At 44.7% G+C, this 18787-nt stretch overlaps 2 protein-coding genes across 3 annotated transcripts; one reads left to right on the forward strand and one right to left on the reverse strand.

Annotated features, from left to right (window-relative positions):
- Window positions 1-1045: 1045 nt before the first annotated feature.
- On the forward strand, window positions 1046-8959 carry galr1a (galanin receptor 1a). The gene is made up of 3 exons (XM_057046505.1): window positions 1046-2040; window positions 2120-2185; window positions 6457-8959. The coding sequence occupies exons 1-3, from the start codon at window positions 1375-1377 to the stop codon at window positions 6775-6777; spliced, it is 1053 nt and encodes a 350-aa protein (XP_056902485.1). The 5' UTR covers window positions 1046-1374; the 3' UTR covers window positions 6778-8959.
- A 2499-nt stretch (window positions 8960-11458) lies between these two features.
- Window positions 11459-16791, reverse strand: depdc1b (DEP domain containing 1B). 2 transcript variants are annotated; one of them, XM_057046503.1, is made up of 11 exons: window positions 16617-16791; window positions 15331-15596; window positions 14917-15061; window positions 14309-14436; window positions 14105-14235; window positions 13988-14035; window positions 13768-13908; window positions 13510-13676; window positions 13248-13424; window positions 12823-13005; window positions 11459-12694 (listed from the first exon to the last, which is right to left on the reverse strand). In XM_057046503.1, the coding sequence occupies exons 1-11, from the start codon at window positions 16662-16664 to the stop codon at window positions 12530-12532; spliced, it is 1599 nt and encodes a 532-aa protein (XP_056902483.1). In that variant the 5' UTR covers window positions 16665-16791; the 3' UTR covers window positions 11459-12529. The 2 variants fall into 2 exon arrangements, with proteins under 2 accessions (XP_056902483.1, XP_056902484.1); XM_057046504.1 differs by having other exon boundaries at window positions 15331-15622; window positions 16617-16765.
- Window positions 16792-18787: the final 1996 nt, after the last annotated feature.

Genomic DNA, 18787 nt, shown 5'->3' on the forward strand with positions numbered 1-18787 from the left:
GTGATGAACGTGCTCTCCACTCTTCTGTCTGGCCCTGTCATTCATCCCAGTCATCTCTGGATGGTGAATTGTTCCCTCCTGCATTCTCGTCCATACTTTTCACCACCTCTGCAGCTCCAAGAAGATAACGTTCATTTCTACCACAGCTGAAGCTAATGGGACACAAACTAAAGCAAAATATGAACACTGAAGGAGGCGGAGCTGCTAACATGAAGGAGATGACTTTTCTCCCAGAAGAGTAATTCCCCCAGAGATTAATGTGATGCAGACAACCCAAATGCCTCCGAATTCCAGAAAGTTTAAAACCACATGATCCAAAAACATTAAGAAAAACACTAAAGATATGGTGAATATAGTTTAAATCGCAGCAAATGTGACCATAAAGATCTTTTAAGATCTCCCAAGATGCAGAAATTCAGTCTTGTATCAATAATTCAGTAGTTTAAATGACAAAATAAAGACATAAACGGAGAAGTGTTCGGGTTCTTTACGAATATATAAAGATAATCGGAAAACAACGTCAAAAACAACCTGAGACTAGATATTTTCTCTGCAGCTTGGTTATCTGAGTCTTCATGCTTCGGGAGATATACCTGTCGGTGTAATCACTGGAAAGATCACCTCAGATGGCCTCTCATTAAGAGCTGGAAGACTTATTTCTCCTGGGTGAGAGGGTGACAGATCATGCGGGGACACATCTGTATTTTGTTAGATGTTAGAATTACTGTGTTTAAAACGTAATAAGAACCCTGGATCAACTCTAGGGTCTGACTTTTTTGCAGTTTCTGTTTCTTAAAGTGCTGAGAAAACAAGTAACTGTTGTTTGGTGACAGGAAATAAGCAAAATAAGCTATAACCCTTGGGGCATATTTCATTTTCATTGTAATCTCCTTCAATATATGTATTTTAAAGCTGTGACGGAGAAACCGACCACCAAGAGCTCACCTTGCGGTTACAGGCTCTGTTTCCCCCCATTTTAATGGGAGGTGGTATACTTGTGCTGACGTGACCGGCACAAGCCAGCCCCCCCTTTATAACGTGAGGGGAGAGATCCAGGCGCAGCGAGAAGCTGGGAAGTGGAGCGGCGCGTTCGGTGCGCAGATGTATCAGGTGCGCACAGGGAGACGCGGCAGGTGCGCAGCGAGTGCGGCACGGAGGCGCGCGCGGAGGATTCACCTCATCACTCTTGTGACGTTTATGAATAAAGTGTTGGATTCCCCAACTATAATCAGGCATGAAGACGCGTGAAAGGAATGTAGGGATCACAGGAGCGTCACAAAGCTGTGCCAGGAAGCTTGAGCCGCGGGGGACGGAGCTGCCATAGGTCGGTCTGTCAAAGTTTGAGGCTCATCTGACGCGGAAAATACAGCAGATATGAACTTGACAGAGAACGTGTGGCTCATGGAAGAGCCGTGGAACCTCAGCAGGGCGGAGGAAGAGGGGCAGAAACTTTTATTCGGGATCGGCACGGATAATTTCATCACGCTGCTGGTGTTCGGACTGATCTTTACGCTGGGAGTGCTGGGAAACTCCATGGTGATCACGGTGCTGGCCCGGAACAAGCCGGGCAAACCGCGGAGCACCACCAATATATTCATCCTCAACCTGAGCATCGCGGACCTCTCCTACCTGCTCTTCTGCATCCCTTTCCAGTCGACCATCTACATGATGCCGACCTGGGTTCTGGGCGCCTTCATCTGCAAATTTATCCACTATTTCTTCACGGTGTCTATGCTGGTGAGTATCTTCACCCTGTCTGCCATGTCCGTGGACCGGTACATCGCCATCGTGCATTCCAGAAAGTCCTCCTCCATCCGGGTGGCCAGGCACGCGTTGATCGGGGTGTTGGTGATCTGGGTGCTCTCTCTGGCCATGGCCTCTCCCATCATGTACTACCAGAACATTTTCCACACGCTGGATAACCACACCTTTTGCTGGGAAGTGTGGCCAGACCAGAACCAGAAGAAAGTCTATGTGGTGTGCACATTTGTGTTTGGATACGTGTTGCCCCTGCTGCTCATCACATTCTGTTATGCAAAGGTGAGGCATGACTTTATTAATTAATAATCCTGAAAAAAAAAACGTTTTTCATTCCGTTTTAATTGTATTTTTGTTACAGGTTTTAAACCACTTGCACAAAAAATTGCGAAATATGTCCAAAAAGTCAGAGGCTTCGAAGAAAAAGGTACGTAAACCTGCTTGATTGTGTGTGTGAGATGATGCCACATGTTTGCCAAATAGCCTGTTATTAGTAACACAAGCAGAATAAGCACCTGCTTCATTTTAGGTCTCTGATTAATGGAAAACATGCAGGAACAATAATCCAGCCAGGTTTATATGCCCTTACAATAAACAATATTAATGCATCAACGATCACCAGACCCTATCAGGCTGTTTCTGTCTTTTGGCTGCGCGACCTGGTCGTCCAGAAGAGCGTGCACATTACAGACATGTCATCATTTCTCCCGGTCCGCTGAACTCTGCTGAGGCAGCTGCGTGATATAGAGACACCCTCTAATACATAAATTACCCTGGCAGGGTATTTGTTGTTAAAGAATAACTAATGTCCACACAGGCTGTTTGTGCATGCTTATAAATCTCAGCAACAGCTACAAGTGATGAGAAATATCAGTCAGTTCAGCTCTCAGGCACACGGCACCGGAACGTGTCTCTGCTTTTGTTTTATTTTTTTCCCCCTCTTGGAACTTTACAGGAAGAGACTGAAAATGTGAACTAATCGGCTGATGACTCAATCAGTGGAATGAAGGAACTTGTGATTTTATAATGGCTCATTTCCTCGCCGGGTTTTTGAATGCTGACGTGTCTCTTTGAGAACCCTTTTATTTCTTAGCACAGATCTTTTAATCATCCCGTTTTGAACCTATTGATTTGTTAAACTTTGAGTTACTCAAAAAAGTCTTGGATGCTTCAATATAATAAAGGAAAAAATGACAATACGGTGGTAGATCCTGATGGAATCAGCGTCAGGACACCGGCATATGCAAAGTTCCTCACATCAGTGAAAAACTTCAGGATGGTGTAATCTGTATGCAGTAGAGGTGGCATTATCTTGGATACAGCATGTTTGGAGGCAGTGATGTGGGTGAGAGGGTCTGTATGCACCAAAGATTACTGTAGATGGAGCAGGAGACTGACAGAAAGGACACATTGTTGCTGCTGTCCAACCTGACACTTCAGAAGATGTGAGGGAAGTCGTCAGGATGGAGCTTACATCTATATTTAAGCCAGCGTGATGTGATTCATGAACTGCAGAGGAACAAGCACATAACCCTGAGGAACTCCTGGGAGCTGCAGTTCATTTTGATGACTGTTCTTCTGTAAAGCTGTGATCTCGGCCAGCAGGGGCAGAATTCCAAGTGGTAAAGGGAACTGGATGGCTTGGGTTGTCAGAGAGAGAGAGAGAGAGAGGACTTGGACTCTTGTTGGTGAGTTTGAGAACCTTTAAAGGAGCCGCAAGAAAGATTTCACTTGAGTTCCTGAATTCCCGCTGAATCAAGGAAGATGCTGGGGTTAATTTCAGGTCTTTACAGAACAGAGTAAACAGCTAAAATAAGGGCTGGAGATGCTAAATTATGGTGTGTGCGTCTTACCTGCTGCTTTGTGTTGGCAGTTGATTCTGCTGTCACATGAGCAACACTGAATGCTGCATGTTCTACTGATGCAATCAACCCGGTTATCAATACGCACGCTAACCAGGCCTCCTGTGTTGTTCACACAGTCACACACTGCAGCGACAAAGCAACCCACCATAAATCACCGTGAACACGCTTGTAAAGAGCTGTTCATGTGAGACGGATATTTCTTTCCATACGTTAGCTGCACTGACCATTGTGAAACTGGCCACGTGCCCACGTTGAGAACTGAAGGCCACTAGAGTGTGACAATCCAGCAAAGGAACTCGAGTGTGCTTGGTGGAAATCAGGTGGAAATTGGTTCAGATGAAGTATGAAATGGCCAAACTGTGTGTGTGTGTGTGTGTGTGTGTGTGTGTGTGTGTGTGTGTTCAGCCTGTGAAATATAACCCAAGTGTCAGCTGGGAAGAGCGAGTTGAGATCCGCTGTGTTGGGAAACTCACCCCCAACCACTCACCCTCACAGAAATCTTCTGACCTTGTGGGGTCCAGTGTGGGAAAGAGAAAAGGGAGAACTCAAAACAAAAAGAAAAACATTAACAGTAAATCTTCCTTAATGTAGCGGGGGGGGGGGGGGGGGGATATGTGGAAATCCAGTTCAATATTAATCTTTCCCTCCCTTATGGTGTGTTTGGATACAAGAAAAGATGAACAATTGTTGACTTTAGGAGTTTCGGAGCTGCTGCTTCACATTCAGAGGAATGTTGCAGATTAGAATTTATTTTAATTGGCAAATAATCACTTTTGCAATTGAACTTTAAAGTTGAACGAGGGGTTAAAAATGTCAAAATGCTGGTAAAGGGCACATTTTCGAACTCAAAACATACTCAATTACAAGTGTGTGCTCTCTCTCTCTCTCTCACACACACACACACACACACTCACACACACACACACACACGCACACAGATAACGGAAGCTACTTCACAGGCTGACACATGGTCATCAGGCCAAATAACCAATCACAGTCATTCATACTGCAGAGATGCAGCTGGAGGGGCAATTTGGGTTCATAGTATCAAGGGGAAGTTGAGCAAAGGGGTCTGAGATCAACCTAAAAACCTTTGTTTCGTACCTCCGTTGCGGCCACTCAGGTTAGTGGTATTTAGTGATCATATTTGGAACCAGCAGCTCCAGCTCTGGATCCCAGTAAAGGGACTGAAGTGGTGGTAAAAGCAAAATATGACGGGTAAAGTGATAAAATGGTGAAAACATACTTTGACTAAGTTTAACTGTTCGCTGTACCTTTAAGAATTAGTCACATATTTAGTCTTTTAACACATAGAACATCACCATCGGCCATCTTGTTTTACCCTTGTGCTTCCTCTGGGTGTCAGCTCTCATGTCTCATGTCAGCTGGACCCTCTTTTGAATCCGACTGCCTCTGGCTGCAATGCGTCCTGGTCAAATGGAGCTGCTCCGAACCTCGGCACAAACAAATTAGCAACAAATTGAAGGAGCTGGCGCCTTGTGAGATATGCACCAATCTAGCGAGGTCATCAAGCTCTAATGGAGGAGTAAGTAAAGTAAATGAACGGTCCACTGGTTACGTTCTCTGGTGTAGAGAAGGAGAGGTGGACGGTGAACCTTATTGGTTATTGGTTCTGTTTGAGGTGATGGCGGATTTATATTAGTTCAAATAGTGGGACTGTGGGAACCATGTCCGGACTTCTGTGTGTGTGTGTGTGCGTGCGTGTGTGTGTGTGTGTGTGTGTGTGGGGCTAATATTGACAGTTCAAATTCAATATGCTTCCTTCTCAGCTGTCTGTATATCAAAAGATGTAGGCCTGTCCAGCACTGCAGCCACTGGGGCCATTTTCACTTCAGTTTCAGAGTTTTAATGTATAAATTATGTGTTATTTTTTGTGTATGATTGATGTCAGTGGGGAACCTTCATATCGGATTTGATCAACTGTTTCATAACATCAAAGTCCTGGAAAGATGCCCTCTTATGATTCAATTATTGGAACAGTCAACCCGTGAACTCGTGCGTTTCCCCATTTCTTTCCTTCCTAGCTCAGCTTTATCTCGTCAGTCCTCGTTGGCTGGCTCGTAAATCCATCCGGAAAAATGCGAGCTTCTCTGTCCAAACCTCGTGTACGGGCTCAGCCGGCCGGGAAAGATTTCCCTGCTTAATATTTCACCATTTCACTGTGTTGGAACAAACACAACCAGCGTGGTGCTGTTAGTTTCATGCCCTCCAGGAGCAGCAGCCAGTGTTTGCTTGAAATTGGACAACAGGTTGCCATGACGATTTATCAAGCCTGTGTCTGAAAAGCTTTGCTGTAAACCATGTTTGTGAGTACATTTTGAATTGTGCTGCCTGTCTTACTACCGCTATCAGATCCATCCTCAGTTACTCACATGAGGAGGCGTGTGGGTGTATATGGGCACATGTATCACATTAATTCAACAGAGGGGCAGCAGAAGCACTCAGTTAAACATGGTGAAGTCAAAGTTGCCGTTTTTTTTCCCGACCTGCTACGTTCAGAAGCTGAACCGCCAGTTTTTGACATTAACGTGCTATGTAAACCTTTAAACCCCCCATGGGTGGACGAGTGGCTTCATTATCTCATCATCTCATCGTTTGGTGGATCTGCTGCGTAAAAGTCTTTCCTCTCTCTCTGCACTACCTCTCCTCCTCCTTATATATGGATGGTCCTACTAAAGGTTCCTTCCTGTTATAAGGCAGTTGTTTTCTGCCACTGTTGCCTTCCTGCTTCTGTAAGGAACAATCTTCACTGAAAGCGATGCTGCTTAAATTAAGCCAAGTTGAATGAACGCTGCCTCTTTGTGTCCCCCAGACGGCTCAGACGGTCCTGGTGGTGGTGGTGGTTTTCTGCCTCTCCTGGCTGCCTCACCACGTGGTCCACCTGTGGGTCGAGTTCGGGACCTTCCCGCTCAACCAGGCCTCCTTCGTGCTCCGGATCGCCGCCCACTGCTTGGCATACAGCAACTCGTCCGTCAACCCCGTCATCTACGCTTTCCTGTCGGAGAACTTCCGCAAGGCCTACAAGCAGGTGTTCCGCTGTCAGCTCAGCACCAGCAACTCGCTCCTCAAGGACATCAAGGAGATGCGCAGCAAGGCAGACACCCCGCCCTCCACCAACTGCACCAACGTTTGAGGCGTGGAGAAACTCACCCTGGTGGCTGTTGGTGGCATCACACCGAAGAATTCGGCAGTTTTGTTAAAGTTGAGGTCCCCGACGATGCTCTTTAAACCCAAAATAGAGGAGGTTTTGAGAAGAAAAAGAAAAGAAAACACAGGAACTGCCCTCGTAATGAGAGATTATTCAGACATTATTGACATTTTGTGGTGCTGGGCAGTCTGTTAGCTTTAATATGCAGGTTAGGATAGTAAAATAAATCTTGCAAAGGTCATGAATGAGCACATAAAGCCAGTCAAGATGGTTTTATTTAAATGATGCTAAAGTGGCTTCAGTTGGTTGGTCACCGTAGGGTTCAATGGTGTGTGAACACTGGTATAAATGATATATTTGCCATGAATTCTGGCTTCATTGGAGCTTTTTAAGGCTAAAATACCCCAAAGAAAAGGATGCAAAGAAAATGTAAGCTTGTTCCTCATGTAGCCATCTTTGTAACGGGGGAGTTAACAACCTTGCCTCAATATTTCCTGCATTTGTCCGCTATGAAATTAAAAAAAGACGCTTTACGTTGGAGAAAATATATCATTCTATACTCTGGTGAGACTTCCAACCTTTCATATGGAGGACAAAACAGTGATGGTTGATTGTGTCGCCGGCTCGGCCCTGAGGAGAACTCATCTGTGTGGTCAACAGACTCTTGACCTCCACATCAGGAGCATCTGCATTCACTCAGACACGTGCACGAGGGCCCTCTTTAATGCCCCACAGAGGGCCAAAGCCTATTTTCTGATTAGGATGGGAATCCAAAGGAACATGACAGGAGGAGATTACTGCATAGTTCTCCTCACCCGAGAATCTTTTGTCGGAGGAAAACGGTGATTTTCTGAAATAAGGAGCACATGAACAAAGTAATGCTTTTATTTCAGATGTCAGTGCTGATTGCAAATCATTGTAGACTCTGTCCACACGTAGCGATTTAAACAATTATTCATTCATCGTGGGTATAATCTGAACACACAGGACAGATTGGATCCAATCTCAGCTAGGCTGTCGCCCAGGGAAACGGCTAAATTGCTTTTATTCCATTTTTCTCAAAAAGGAGAAAAGGTTTTAAAACATTACGAAGGGTATTTGGCAACATTTCAGGGGAAAATAGGCTTATGTTTGAAGAACCTCTGCCAGTTTTAAGTCAATTATAAATTAAAAAAAAAAATATATATATACTTTTTGATGCAAGATATAATTGATGTTAGCATGCTATTGTGCACGTTCTGTTTCTCTTGGGAACCATGCAAATGTGAAACAACACACATATCAATGTACCTGTTTCCTTTAATATATATATATACTGTACATATGAAGTTTCTGAGACATCTTTCATTCAACAAAACCCATCAAGATTGTTATTATTCCAACAAACCCGCAAAAAAGCAAAATTACCAGAAAACTAGCAGAACGAACAGAAAATCAAATCCACTCCAAAAGGGAGATTTATGTGTGCAGATATACATTTGGAGCCATATTTGCGTTTCCTCTATAACGAACACTAATTATCTGCCTTTCCACCAAAAAATCAGAGCTGAATTTGGGTGCACGCATGGTGATACGATTATCTTAGAACCAAGTTAAAAAGGGCTCAGGCTCCAGGATCTTGTGTAGCACCTGAAGACAATCTTGACAGACACTTTTTTTTAATAAAATAGACTAAAAGTGTAAGGTCGAAATTAGATGTTTTGACCTTTAAATTTTCAGCAAACAGCTTACAAAGGCAAACATTTCAGTGTTAATGCGCGACACTCCTCCCCCTCCCTCAACATGGAGGATCCATAGTTGTAAATTTGGTCTTTTTCAGGAATTCACTTGTTTTCAGTCTCGTTTTTGAATATATTTCACAAGGTGAGAACATTTGTGCAGCGTTTCGGTGTTTTGTCATTCTGCTGCATCGCTTCTGAGCTTTTCTGTATATTCAGCTGTGCTTGAAAAAAAGTAGAACACAATAATCTGTTGGTGTGAACTTCTTTTGCTTTAGATGCGACGTGCATGTGCTTATTTCCAAATATATCCGATGATGTATTGATGTGGTGGATATCGCAGAAACACACTAAATGTTGTTTTCGTCATTTCCTTGTTGATCTTTGCATTTATTTTCAATCCCCCATGATTGAAAATATCTTAAATAAAGGTCATTTCTTCGATGAAAGGTTTTTAATTTACACTTCCCCACTGTTTTGGAATAGTTGGACTCTCATAGCTTGGACGGTTCTGCAGTGTCATTAATTATTAACAGCCATGCAGCTTCTGTTGCGGTAGAATTGTCCAAGTTTGTTCATGAGAACTGAATTTAATCACATGAGTTCCACCAAACAACGACAAGGGAGACTCAATTCCACTGTTTATTTCTCTCATACTTCCGGGGCCTCTGAGGCTCTTCAGGCTCCTGGGTTTAAAATCAGATATTCAAGGTTCGATGGGCCTTTAGCCAAGCTGCTGAGCAAAAGCCTTTAAATAATAGAATCTCATAAAATGGGGAGATGCTACAGTCGTCCTGGCCTCCAGAGAACAGGGATGTCAGAAAGGGCAAACAGACTTTCATGTCTTGCTTTTATTGATGTGATTTATTCCTCAGCTCTTAAAGCTAAAGCTAACCTAAGCCTGAACCCATTTATAGCTGTAACCTGAAAACCAAGGACCTAAAAGCAGACCATTAAAGTTGTGTAGACCAGACACAATGTCCTCATTCGGTGGATTGTTTATCTTGGTCCTCACTATGTCGCTTATATGAGAACACACACACACAAAGTGAATTTTTATTGGTCAGCGTTAACACGGAAAATGATGTTAAATAGATGCTTTCTACCCAAAAGAGACTGGTTCATCATCAACAAGTCAACAAGTTGTTGTGAGGTCGCCTGGTTGACATTCAACTCTGTAGCCTGGCACACTCTAAGGTCAGCCTTCATGAGCCCTAAAAAGGAGAAACCCTAGTTCCTACCCTTCATAGCTGTACAGGTGGAGGCGTGGAAATAAAAAATGAAAATGATTTTTTGTCCTCAAACACAGCAGAATGAGAAAAGAAGCATCAATGGGCTCTTTTTGACAGGTGGATTACATAAGCAGTGACCTGGTCTGTCGTGATGGTTGATTATACTGATACGGAACATATCTGAAACTAAAGTAGCCTAATATGTAATGCTAGTGGAGGAAAAAAGCGCATGGGAACGTGCACAAAGCTGCCTTAAAAGCCCCTACACTTTCAAGCCATTATGCCTGCTGCTGATCCTGAGAGGCGAGAGGAAAAACATGTTATGGGCATTTGGAAGATGTTTTTTGCTCATTATTTTGAGACCTCATCAGAATCCTGTTATTTAATAGGTCAGGATGCAGCCAGGCTGGAAAGGTCGGCCGCTGCCTGCCGAGTGTGTCCTAATGCTTTTACCCTTTGAGAATTTTTCAGTGTGATACACAAGAAACCTCATTTCAATCTGGCCTGTCCGAGTTTACAAAGGTTTTAACCAGGTTAAAGGGTTCAGATGAGGACGGCTGGTGACTAAGACGGGTTGAAACACACTTTTGCTGCAGGTGGATGTCGTGCTGGGGAGACGACCACGCTCCATTAATCACGAGGTGGCACGGCTTTTGGGAAGCACAGCAGGGAAAAGAAATCTGCATCAATAAAGGAAACATTCATCAGGCCACTTTTACACGCATTACTAGGCTTTGCTTTGTTCTCCAGGCTTTTAGATGAGGTATAAAACCCCTGTTGCACAAGGTGGACAGTTCCATTCCCAGAAGAGCATTAGGGAACCAGCATGGTGACACACTGACTCAAACACTGTGACACAAAAACCTGCGGTGGAAGGAAAAAAATGTGCACGGCTGGTTTGCAAGGAGTGTAGTGGTGGGTCGCAGTTCTGACGGAGTCAGTTTGACCAGGGGTGCAATTACATCGACAGGCAGACGTTAATGAAGGTTCTATAACCTCCAACAGAGGCAAATTAGCTTCTATTTATGCAGGTTGGGTTCTGCCCCCGCAGCTACAGGCTGAAGAGGCCCCCAATAATGGATTTAATTCCTCCTCCTTTGCCAGAGGACAGTGGATAATCTCTCTGAAGAGAACACCTACTGTACATCTGCAGGCAGGAATATGGATCACACCCAAAGCACGGTGTACCCGGTACTCCGGCAGATCAGTGGACAGTCGTCAAATTATCGTACAGTGTTCCACATTTTGTCACAAGGTCACTGACGGGCTGATCGTCGCTCATTTCCTGTCTTTGAAACGGAAGCTTATGAGGAGGGATGGTACAAGATGTTGGCTTTCATGTTGCGTTTCAGTGAGAACAAAGAACAAAGCGTTCAGGTGGAACCTTTCAAAAGGTTCCCGCGGGAGCTAGAAAAGGTTCTCATATGTAGAAAAGCCAACAGTTTGGTTCTACTCTGCCTAGCCGCTGACGTCTTAAACATCAGTGATGCTCAAAACATCCAGATTAAAAACATTCATCTGATCTGGGATCAGCATTTGGTCTCTGTGCTCACGAAGGAACAACACAAAGGTACACAGGGACAAAACACAACCACATTTTTGGCTGCATATCCTGATTGTGAGACTGTTAGCAGGCTAAACTTAGCACCCCCAAATGCATCTATACCAGTAAACACGAAGGGAAGAGCTCCAATCAAACCAAACAAGCCTCCAGGAAACAGTGATAAAAGGTTTTAATCTGAGAATCAGCACCTGTTCATTTTCCAGCATAGAGCAGCAATTCAAGTGTAACAGTTATTCCAGCATAATCTGCAGCAGTTCAGACGATTTCAGACGTATTAAAGTATCAGGAACGAATCATTAAGAAAAACAATAAAGACAGCAGGTCACAAAAAGGGACCGAGTGCACAAGAACATGTCAGAAAGGTTCTAATATACAGAATAACGTGAAATAACTCCCCCAACAGGCGGAAAAACTCCTGATATGTTCCACAGATCAAACTAGACTGCGTTGCCTAGCGTCAAAATTATACCGACCACAAGTTCTTTAAGTGCATGTTTGCATTTGTGAAAGTCAAATTCATGAAATTTAAATGGGCTTTTTTTGAAGAAATGTACCAGAGGATATCAGCATTAACATGCTGCTTGATTTGAATCTTTTGAAATATGACCAAAACCAAGATTTCTGAAATGTTTTTCATGGGTTTTAAGTACCAAAATGTCAGTATCTCACGAAGATTTACAGCCCTGGACATCGAATCGTTCAGAGGATCAGTGTAGTCGCACCATTATTAAAGAACAGTCTGATGTCTAAGCTGGTAGCAGAGATTTGCTCTGTCCTTTTCTATGTTACAGTGTTAAGACAAAAACATGATTGGAACATTCTGAAGTACCACGAAATCTGGCTAACGCTAATGTTAGCATCAGACCTATTACCTTAATCTCTGACCCTCAAATCAAACTCCGTTAAAATGTACACAATCACCAAATTACACAGTTATTACATTAGACATTCCTGAGACATCGTATTCTAAGGAAGAATAAACGAGAGGACGGACAACACACACATACAGGTTAGGATTGATAACAACATAGATGAGTTGTTTGTTCAGTGTGCTCGTACGACAAGTGTAAAAATATATCTTAGGGTTTTAAACTATTAGTTCAGCAACTTGTGTTGTTAATAACACTGAGAGTAAGAACGTGATTATTACAGCGGTGCTTTTGTTTTAACAGTGCAGCACTATCAGCGGCGCTGCTGCCGGATCCTCACAGAGCTCCGGCCAGCTACGCCCTGAAGCTCCAGCTCCTCTGGAAGGGCTGGAGGGGTTTCTTGAAGCTGAATAAGGAGAGAGGAGGCTTAAATCGTGGAGCTTTCTCTGGTATGACGGCAGCTTCGCTCTCCTCTGTGGGAAATCGTTTGCGGTACACGTCAGGGTAGGATCTCTGGAACTGAAGAGTCGGGTGTGGAACATGAAGGTGTGATAACAGACGTACAGCCATGATTTTAACACCCTGCCCCCCCTCCCCGCCCCAGTACCTCAGGAAATTACCTTTCTCTCCCAACAATACAGCCATACCTGTTTCATCCTCTTCCTCTTGTCTTTAGCAGGAAGCTCTTTATCTGCAATCAGACCTTCCAGCAGCTCATGCAGAGGCACCCGGGTCCCCACCACCTTCTGCTCTTCAGGCTCTGCTCTGCGGATCTGTTTACAGAAGGCTGGAGAGGCGCTGAAGTCGGTGTCTGATCCAGCATATTTGATCTGACAGAGGAGGGAAAACATCAATAAACTGAGTATTTGGAGCATCTCTGTGCATATGAGCTGCCCTCTTGAGGCACAACAGCTCCCACTTGTGGCGGGAGCTATAATGTCACTTGTGTGTTTATGTTTACTGAAGGAGGAGCTTCAATGGGATATTTATATAGCGAACCCCTGCTATCATAAATGGCTACAAAACAGACAAACAAACAAGTAAATGATTGATTCCTTCCTTCGGTGCTGACCTGAACTCTTTTTAGATGTGACAGGTGCTCTTCAACCTGGCGTCGCAGCTTAGCAGGAACCAGGAAGATGGTGCTCTGGTGCTCCATCATGAAGGTCACAAGTTTAGTGGCGAGGAGATCGTCGAGGTCCATCTCATCCCCAGAACCCAGAACGCAGTGAGAGAACATCTGCACCATCTAGACAGACAGGGAACAGGACCAAAGCCCGGTCTTTCAGGCGCAGGACGACATCAGGCACGCAACGGTTGGTGCGCCACCGTACCAGCGTGCGTGTGCTGATGAAGTCGTTCAGCGGAGGCAGCTGAGGGTTCTGGCAGACCCGGGCCATGAGGCGCAGTAAAAGCTGGAGGCGTCTTCTGTTGGGTGGTGGCAGCAGGAGACAGCTGACCTGCAGAGCCTCGGTGGCCACCTCCCGGTCCTGCAGCAGACCTGTGGGGGGGTCAAGATAGCAGCTAGATCGCTGGCAGCTGGTTGTGCGTCGCACAACCCTCAAGGTGCGTCCACGTCCTCCTGCACTCACCGAGGATGTTGACAAAGACTTCGTACAGGTGGAACGTCAGCAGAGGTTCTTTGAGTCTCTGGAAGTAGTCCCCCACTGTCCTGAGGACGTCCCGCTCAAAGCCGGGGTACAGCTGCTGCCTGCTGTCACTGCAGTTAGGCCCTGGGGGGGGGGGTCATGTGACTTCCAGAGTGTAACAATACCAGAAAGATAAAGATGAGCACAGAGGTGTCAGACTTACAACTGGCCAGACATTTCATGGCCGAGACCACCCAGTACGGCATGTCCTCTGCAGACAGAGGGGACGTTAGGGACAACACTCATCCGGGGACAGCACAACAGTGGAGTGAGCTCGCACCTGCTTTGTTTTCCAGAACCACGACGCCCGACTTGTTCACGCTGAACACGTTGTGGACGATGTGCTTGCCGCTGACGTGGGCCGGGTTGAGGACCCCGTCCAGCGAGACCAGCCCCAGGACTCTCTGCAAACTGGCACAACAGCAGAGGCGTGAGCAGCCCGGCGCAGCCAGCCGAGCGGTCCGTGCACGCGAGCCGTACGTACTGCGCAGCCGTCATGGACTTCCAGATGTGGTCCACCTGCTTCACAGATATCTCCTTCCTCCGGATCAGCTTGCATTCGTGCACGTCCCCTATAGCGACACTGTGCCTTTTATTCCACAGATCTGAAGTCTGAGCAAACAAGAGCGACATTCATGAGAACCACAGGCGGAAAAATCAGCTTCACACAACAAAACAAGAATCTGGCTCTGCTGCACACACACCCTGCTATTTCTATCTTTGCGAGGACTTCCATCGACAGAATACATTCCTCTTTACTGTAACCCTAATTTAACCTCACCCTGTAACCCGAATCTGAAGCAAACTCGAACCTCACCCTGAAAAACCCCGTCTTTACCCTCAAGCAGTAAACTGAGGTAGTGGGGACCGGGCACGGTGGCTCAATAGCCTCCCTTTGCTAGCAGAATGAGTATTTTGCTACTCAATATGCAGCAAATCCAAGGACACTCACACAAACACCCACACAGCACAGCCAGAACCCAGACGCAATGGTGCATCTTCTCTCTTCCTCCCTGGTTACGTCATTTGCTGCTGAACCGACACGCGGCCGGCTCCATCGGCCAGGCCCAGACGCGTTTGTCTCTCTCTCACCATCACTCGTGTTTTCTGGGGCGCAACATTTTCGCTCTGAGGCAGCTCTTCATAATCGTCCCATCGAATGAGCCTGGGCAGGTCGCCGCCGTCCTTGAGCAGAGGCCGTGCTGGGAAGGATTTCAGCGGAGACAGCGTGGGGAACCTGGGGAGGAGACGGTGGTATTTGAATAGCAAACAGAAAAACCCACTCATAATGCTACACAATTAACTTTTTGACACTGCTGCACATGGATCTTTATGGGTGAGGAGAGGGGACCAGCAGAAGTTATTCCAGGTCTAAGAAGGTTATCCAGGCAAAGGTTACTCATTAACTTTTGCTTTCTAAAGGTTAATATCTCTCCCAGGATGATGCAGCACAAGTATTTTAAGTAATAATCCGTTCGCTGATGCGTGAAAACTGTGAGAACATGCCTGTAGAGTTGTCCACTGTCTTCAAAGTTCTCTGTCCCGTGGCGACCCTTGATGTCCTCGATGACGTGGGCTTTGAGGAACTTCCTGAGCAGCTGCAGCGTTTGGTAACGGGTCACCTCCGGCCCAAAGTTGTTGTTGCGCCTCAGGAGCTCGTGCAGGTAGTCCACAGCCTCGGAGCCGGTGAAACTCCAGTCGTAGCATCGGAAATGTGCCCAGTGGCGCCTCAGCGGCATGCCCCCACGGAAGAGCTTGATGGTTTCGTTCCACTGTGTGAAAGGACACATATTTGGGTCTGAAGAGGCGCAACCATCGGTTATACTGTGTTTAAGGCCAGAAATGATCTATTATTTGTATAAATTGTAAGATTTTCTTCCTCAACAAATGGTTTATATATCTCTTCATTGTTGCGATCCTTCACAAGGATAAGATGAAGGTAAAACCTTGAACTGAACACGAGGTCTTCATTGCTATTAATGTACAATATATGGATTACAAGATATGGATAAAGGGAGGGATGAAAAATAAGATAAGGGTTGGGACTATATAAGATCATAATAACTCATGTGAATAAGAAAATCCCCCATCTGAATTATAAAGAAGGTGAACACGTCGTGAAGAGGATTAAAATAAGTTGAAATGAGAGGAAGCTGCCCTTGAACTCATCAGGAGGATTTTCCAGGTAACTTCGGCCTGTGTCAAGGAAACAGCAGGAAACTTAATTTAACAGATCGAAAGTTAAAATATAAGAGAGTCTGCTCAGGTTCACGGTGTCTGTTGTTTGGATCGAAGACCTTGGCGGATGGGGGGGTTCAGAAAGTTCCACATTGATCTGAAATTGGTAATAACTGTTAATAAAATCTAGCTTCAATCTTTGCGCTTTTGTAACAAAGTTAAATGTATTGACTGAACCACAGAAAAGGGTCGATTGTGGGTTTATTAGTGGTAAATATTAGAACTGGTTTTTACAGGTGCAAGTGAGCAGTCAAGAATGGCTGCACATCATGTTAGAACTGATAATACCGGTGTTATTAGAGTTCACAAAACGTTGTTTTCCATCTAAATGAGCAAACATGGAGCCGCATAAATGCAGCACCGATGTGAAAAACGCCCATAGACATTATTTCACGTTAGAAATGTAGACTGTGGCTTTATTAAAATGAAGTAGATCGGGATCACGTCCCGTCAAGTTATTATTACACTATTATTAGCATATCTGGCGACGCTTCTTCAGACATTTAACACCACGCAACGTCGACTGTAAAGTTTACAGCTTTCACCAGGCTCACCAGCTTAGTCGCCCTGTATGGTCCCGGTCCGATAACTTCCCCTTCCATTCTGGTGCCGAAACACCCAGTTTATCATCTGAAAAAGGGCGAAAAATCAACTTTGATGAACTCTTCAGAGGCTGCGGCTAAACAGAGACGTTGCTGCTAACTTTGAATCTCCTGCGTCACCGCGGTTCTGCGATCTGATTGGGCGGGCAGCCGACCACGTGACCAAGGCGTGGCCACATCCGTCACTCATTCTGGATTCAAAACACACGAAATCTCGCTATTTGTGTGTTCTTTCTTACATAAAAAAATAATTAAAGGCTGGAATAATGTTTCCTAAATGAAGAGAGTTCAGTTTATTATTAGCCGTTTGTCTGTGGACTGAACTTGGTGTGATATGTATGTTAAATGTTTAGAAAACTATCACGATATCCTGTTGATGGTTAGATTTCTCACGTTTTCAGGTTATTCTTAACCATAAGTATGTTCAAAGATGGAGAAAGAGCAAAAGGGTAAAAAACAACAACAAAAAACCCTGTAGTAGAGGACAGTTTAATGTCCACAGCTCGAACCCTAATGTCCGTCTCGCCTGTAGCTCGGATACAAAAGTATCTGTGAATGTAGGTTAATTTCATTTGTATGCCACTCCTGAAGGCAGGATGCAATGCTCCAAATTGTTCCTAAGTACCCATAATTATTCAGGCCATATAGTTTGGGACACTTTATCACCTTTATTACAGGAATAGAAGGCAATCTAGGTGTCTGCATCCCTTTCAAAGCCCATACTGAAATGTGAGTGTTTTGGTAGCTGCTCACTGGCTGTGAATAAATCAGCGCTGACACGACTCTGAGATCCAGAGTCTTGGTCTGGTAACTTCTGCTGTCTGTGAATTTTATTGCCCAAAATCCAAGTCGTGGCCTTCTGAAGGTGGCATGGCTCTAATGAACGGTCAATAAACCCAGAGACAGCCACGTTGTCCACATTCAAGCCCAGGTTGCGTTCGTTTAGAAAGATAGAGATGGATTTCAAGAGAGGGAGACAGAGGCTGCTGTCAAATCAGCAAAACAACTGCTTTAATGAGGGTAAAGGGATGGAGGCTGGTCAAAAGACTTATAAGTCCTACTTTGTGATTTATGTAAACCAAAAGTCTGTGGTTGTTCAGTTTGAACTGGCTTTAAACCCTCTACAGAGGGCTTTAAAAAAATACCACTGTTAATAATGTAATCCTGTGTTGAAATCCCTCATTGCTATTAATCCTTTATTTCACCAATTAACAATTTGTCAGAAATCCCAGTGTGGAGCCTTTCCTTCGTCAGCCCAAGACCACAAGAGAAATATCTTTTAATGTAGCAAACGTTCCAGTAGCCGCCTTTATCTTGAAATACAACCTTCACAGCTCGGATAAGAATCACAAACCAGAGCAAAGAAGTATCTCCGAAGCATGCCTCCCAGGGATTAAATCAAGAAGAAATGAAGGGCAGTGGGAAAGATGTTTAAAGGCTGTCTGTAGTGTTTAGGGGATTTATGAAAGAATCATCAACATTCAAAGAATGATTCTCTTAAGATCCAACATCAATCAGCATTCTTGGGATGCGGAGGAACCACCGGCTCCTGAGGTTCCTGGTACTTTAGAACACTCAACATGAGTCCACAGCAACAGGTATCGGTACTTCTTCTGCAGCTCTCAGGCAAAAACCAGCAAGATTTCCACCTAATTCGGACCAAAACCTCCCGCTACATGAACAGCTTCTTCCCCTCTGCCATCAGGCTGCTGAACACCAAGTGACTTATCACTTAAGCACCACGTACAGCAGCCAGTCGGACCCATGAACATCACATTACTCCTGCATTGACCTGCACTATTTCTTACCATTTATGTATATACTGTATATATGTCTTATTTTATTTTATTTATCTTATTCTAGTGTTGTGTTCTTATGTTGAATGTCGCAGCGTCACACCAAGACAAATTCCTAGTTTGTGTAATACTGTGTATTACATGAACAATGGCAATAAACCTGATTCAATTCAATTCAATTCAATTCTAATATCACCAACAGCCGCTTTATTATGCTCAAAGTTGCAGTTTCCACCAAGCTGACAGCCTGTCGTGAAGGCAGCGCTGCAGGACTGATCTCTGTTGACATTTAGAATATTATCTTTGCTCAGCCTTATCGATGTGCCT

Source organism: Takifugu flavidus, chromosome 10, assembly GCF_003711565.1.
Source record: "Takifugu flavidus isolate HTHZ2018 chromosome 10, ASM371156v2, whole genome shotgun sequence".
Lineage (NCBI taxonomy): Eukaryota > Metazoa > Chordata > Actinopteri > Tetraodontiformes > Tetraodontidae > Takifugu > Takifugu flavidus.

Bases quoted from the DNA above. Each gene is read 5' to 3' on its own strand.
- galr1a (XM_057046505.1), top strand. From the start codon at position 1,375: ATGAACTTGACAGAGAACGTGTGGCTCATGGAAGAGCCGTGGAACCTC. The intron at 2,041-2,119 runs GTGAGGCATGAC...TTTTTGTTACAG, and splicing joins TCACATTCTGTTATGCAAAG to GTTTTAAACCACTTGCACAA. The intron at 2,186-6,456 runs GTACGTAAACCT...TGTGTCCCCCAG, and splicing joins CAGAGGCTTCGAAGAAAAAG to ACGGCTCAGACGGTCCTGGT.
- depdc1b (XM_057046503.1), bottom strand. From the start codon at position 16,664: ATGGAAGGGGAAGTTATCGGACCGGGACCATACAGGGCGACTAAGCTG. The intron at 13,425-13,509 runs GTACGGTGGCGC...CTGTCTGTCTAG, and splicing joins TCATCAGCACACGCACGCTG to ATGGTGCAGATGTTCTCTCA. The intron at 13,006-13,247 runs GTCAGCACCGAA...CTCCTCTGTCAG, and splicing joins CACATCTAAAAAGAGTTCAG to ATCAAATATGCTGGATCAGA.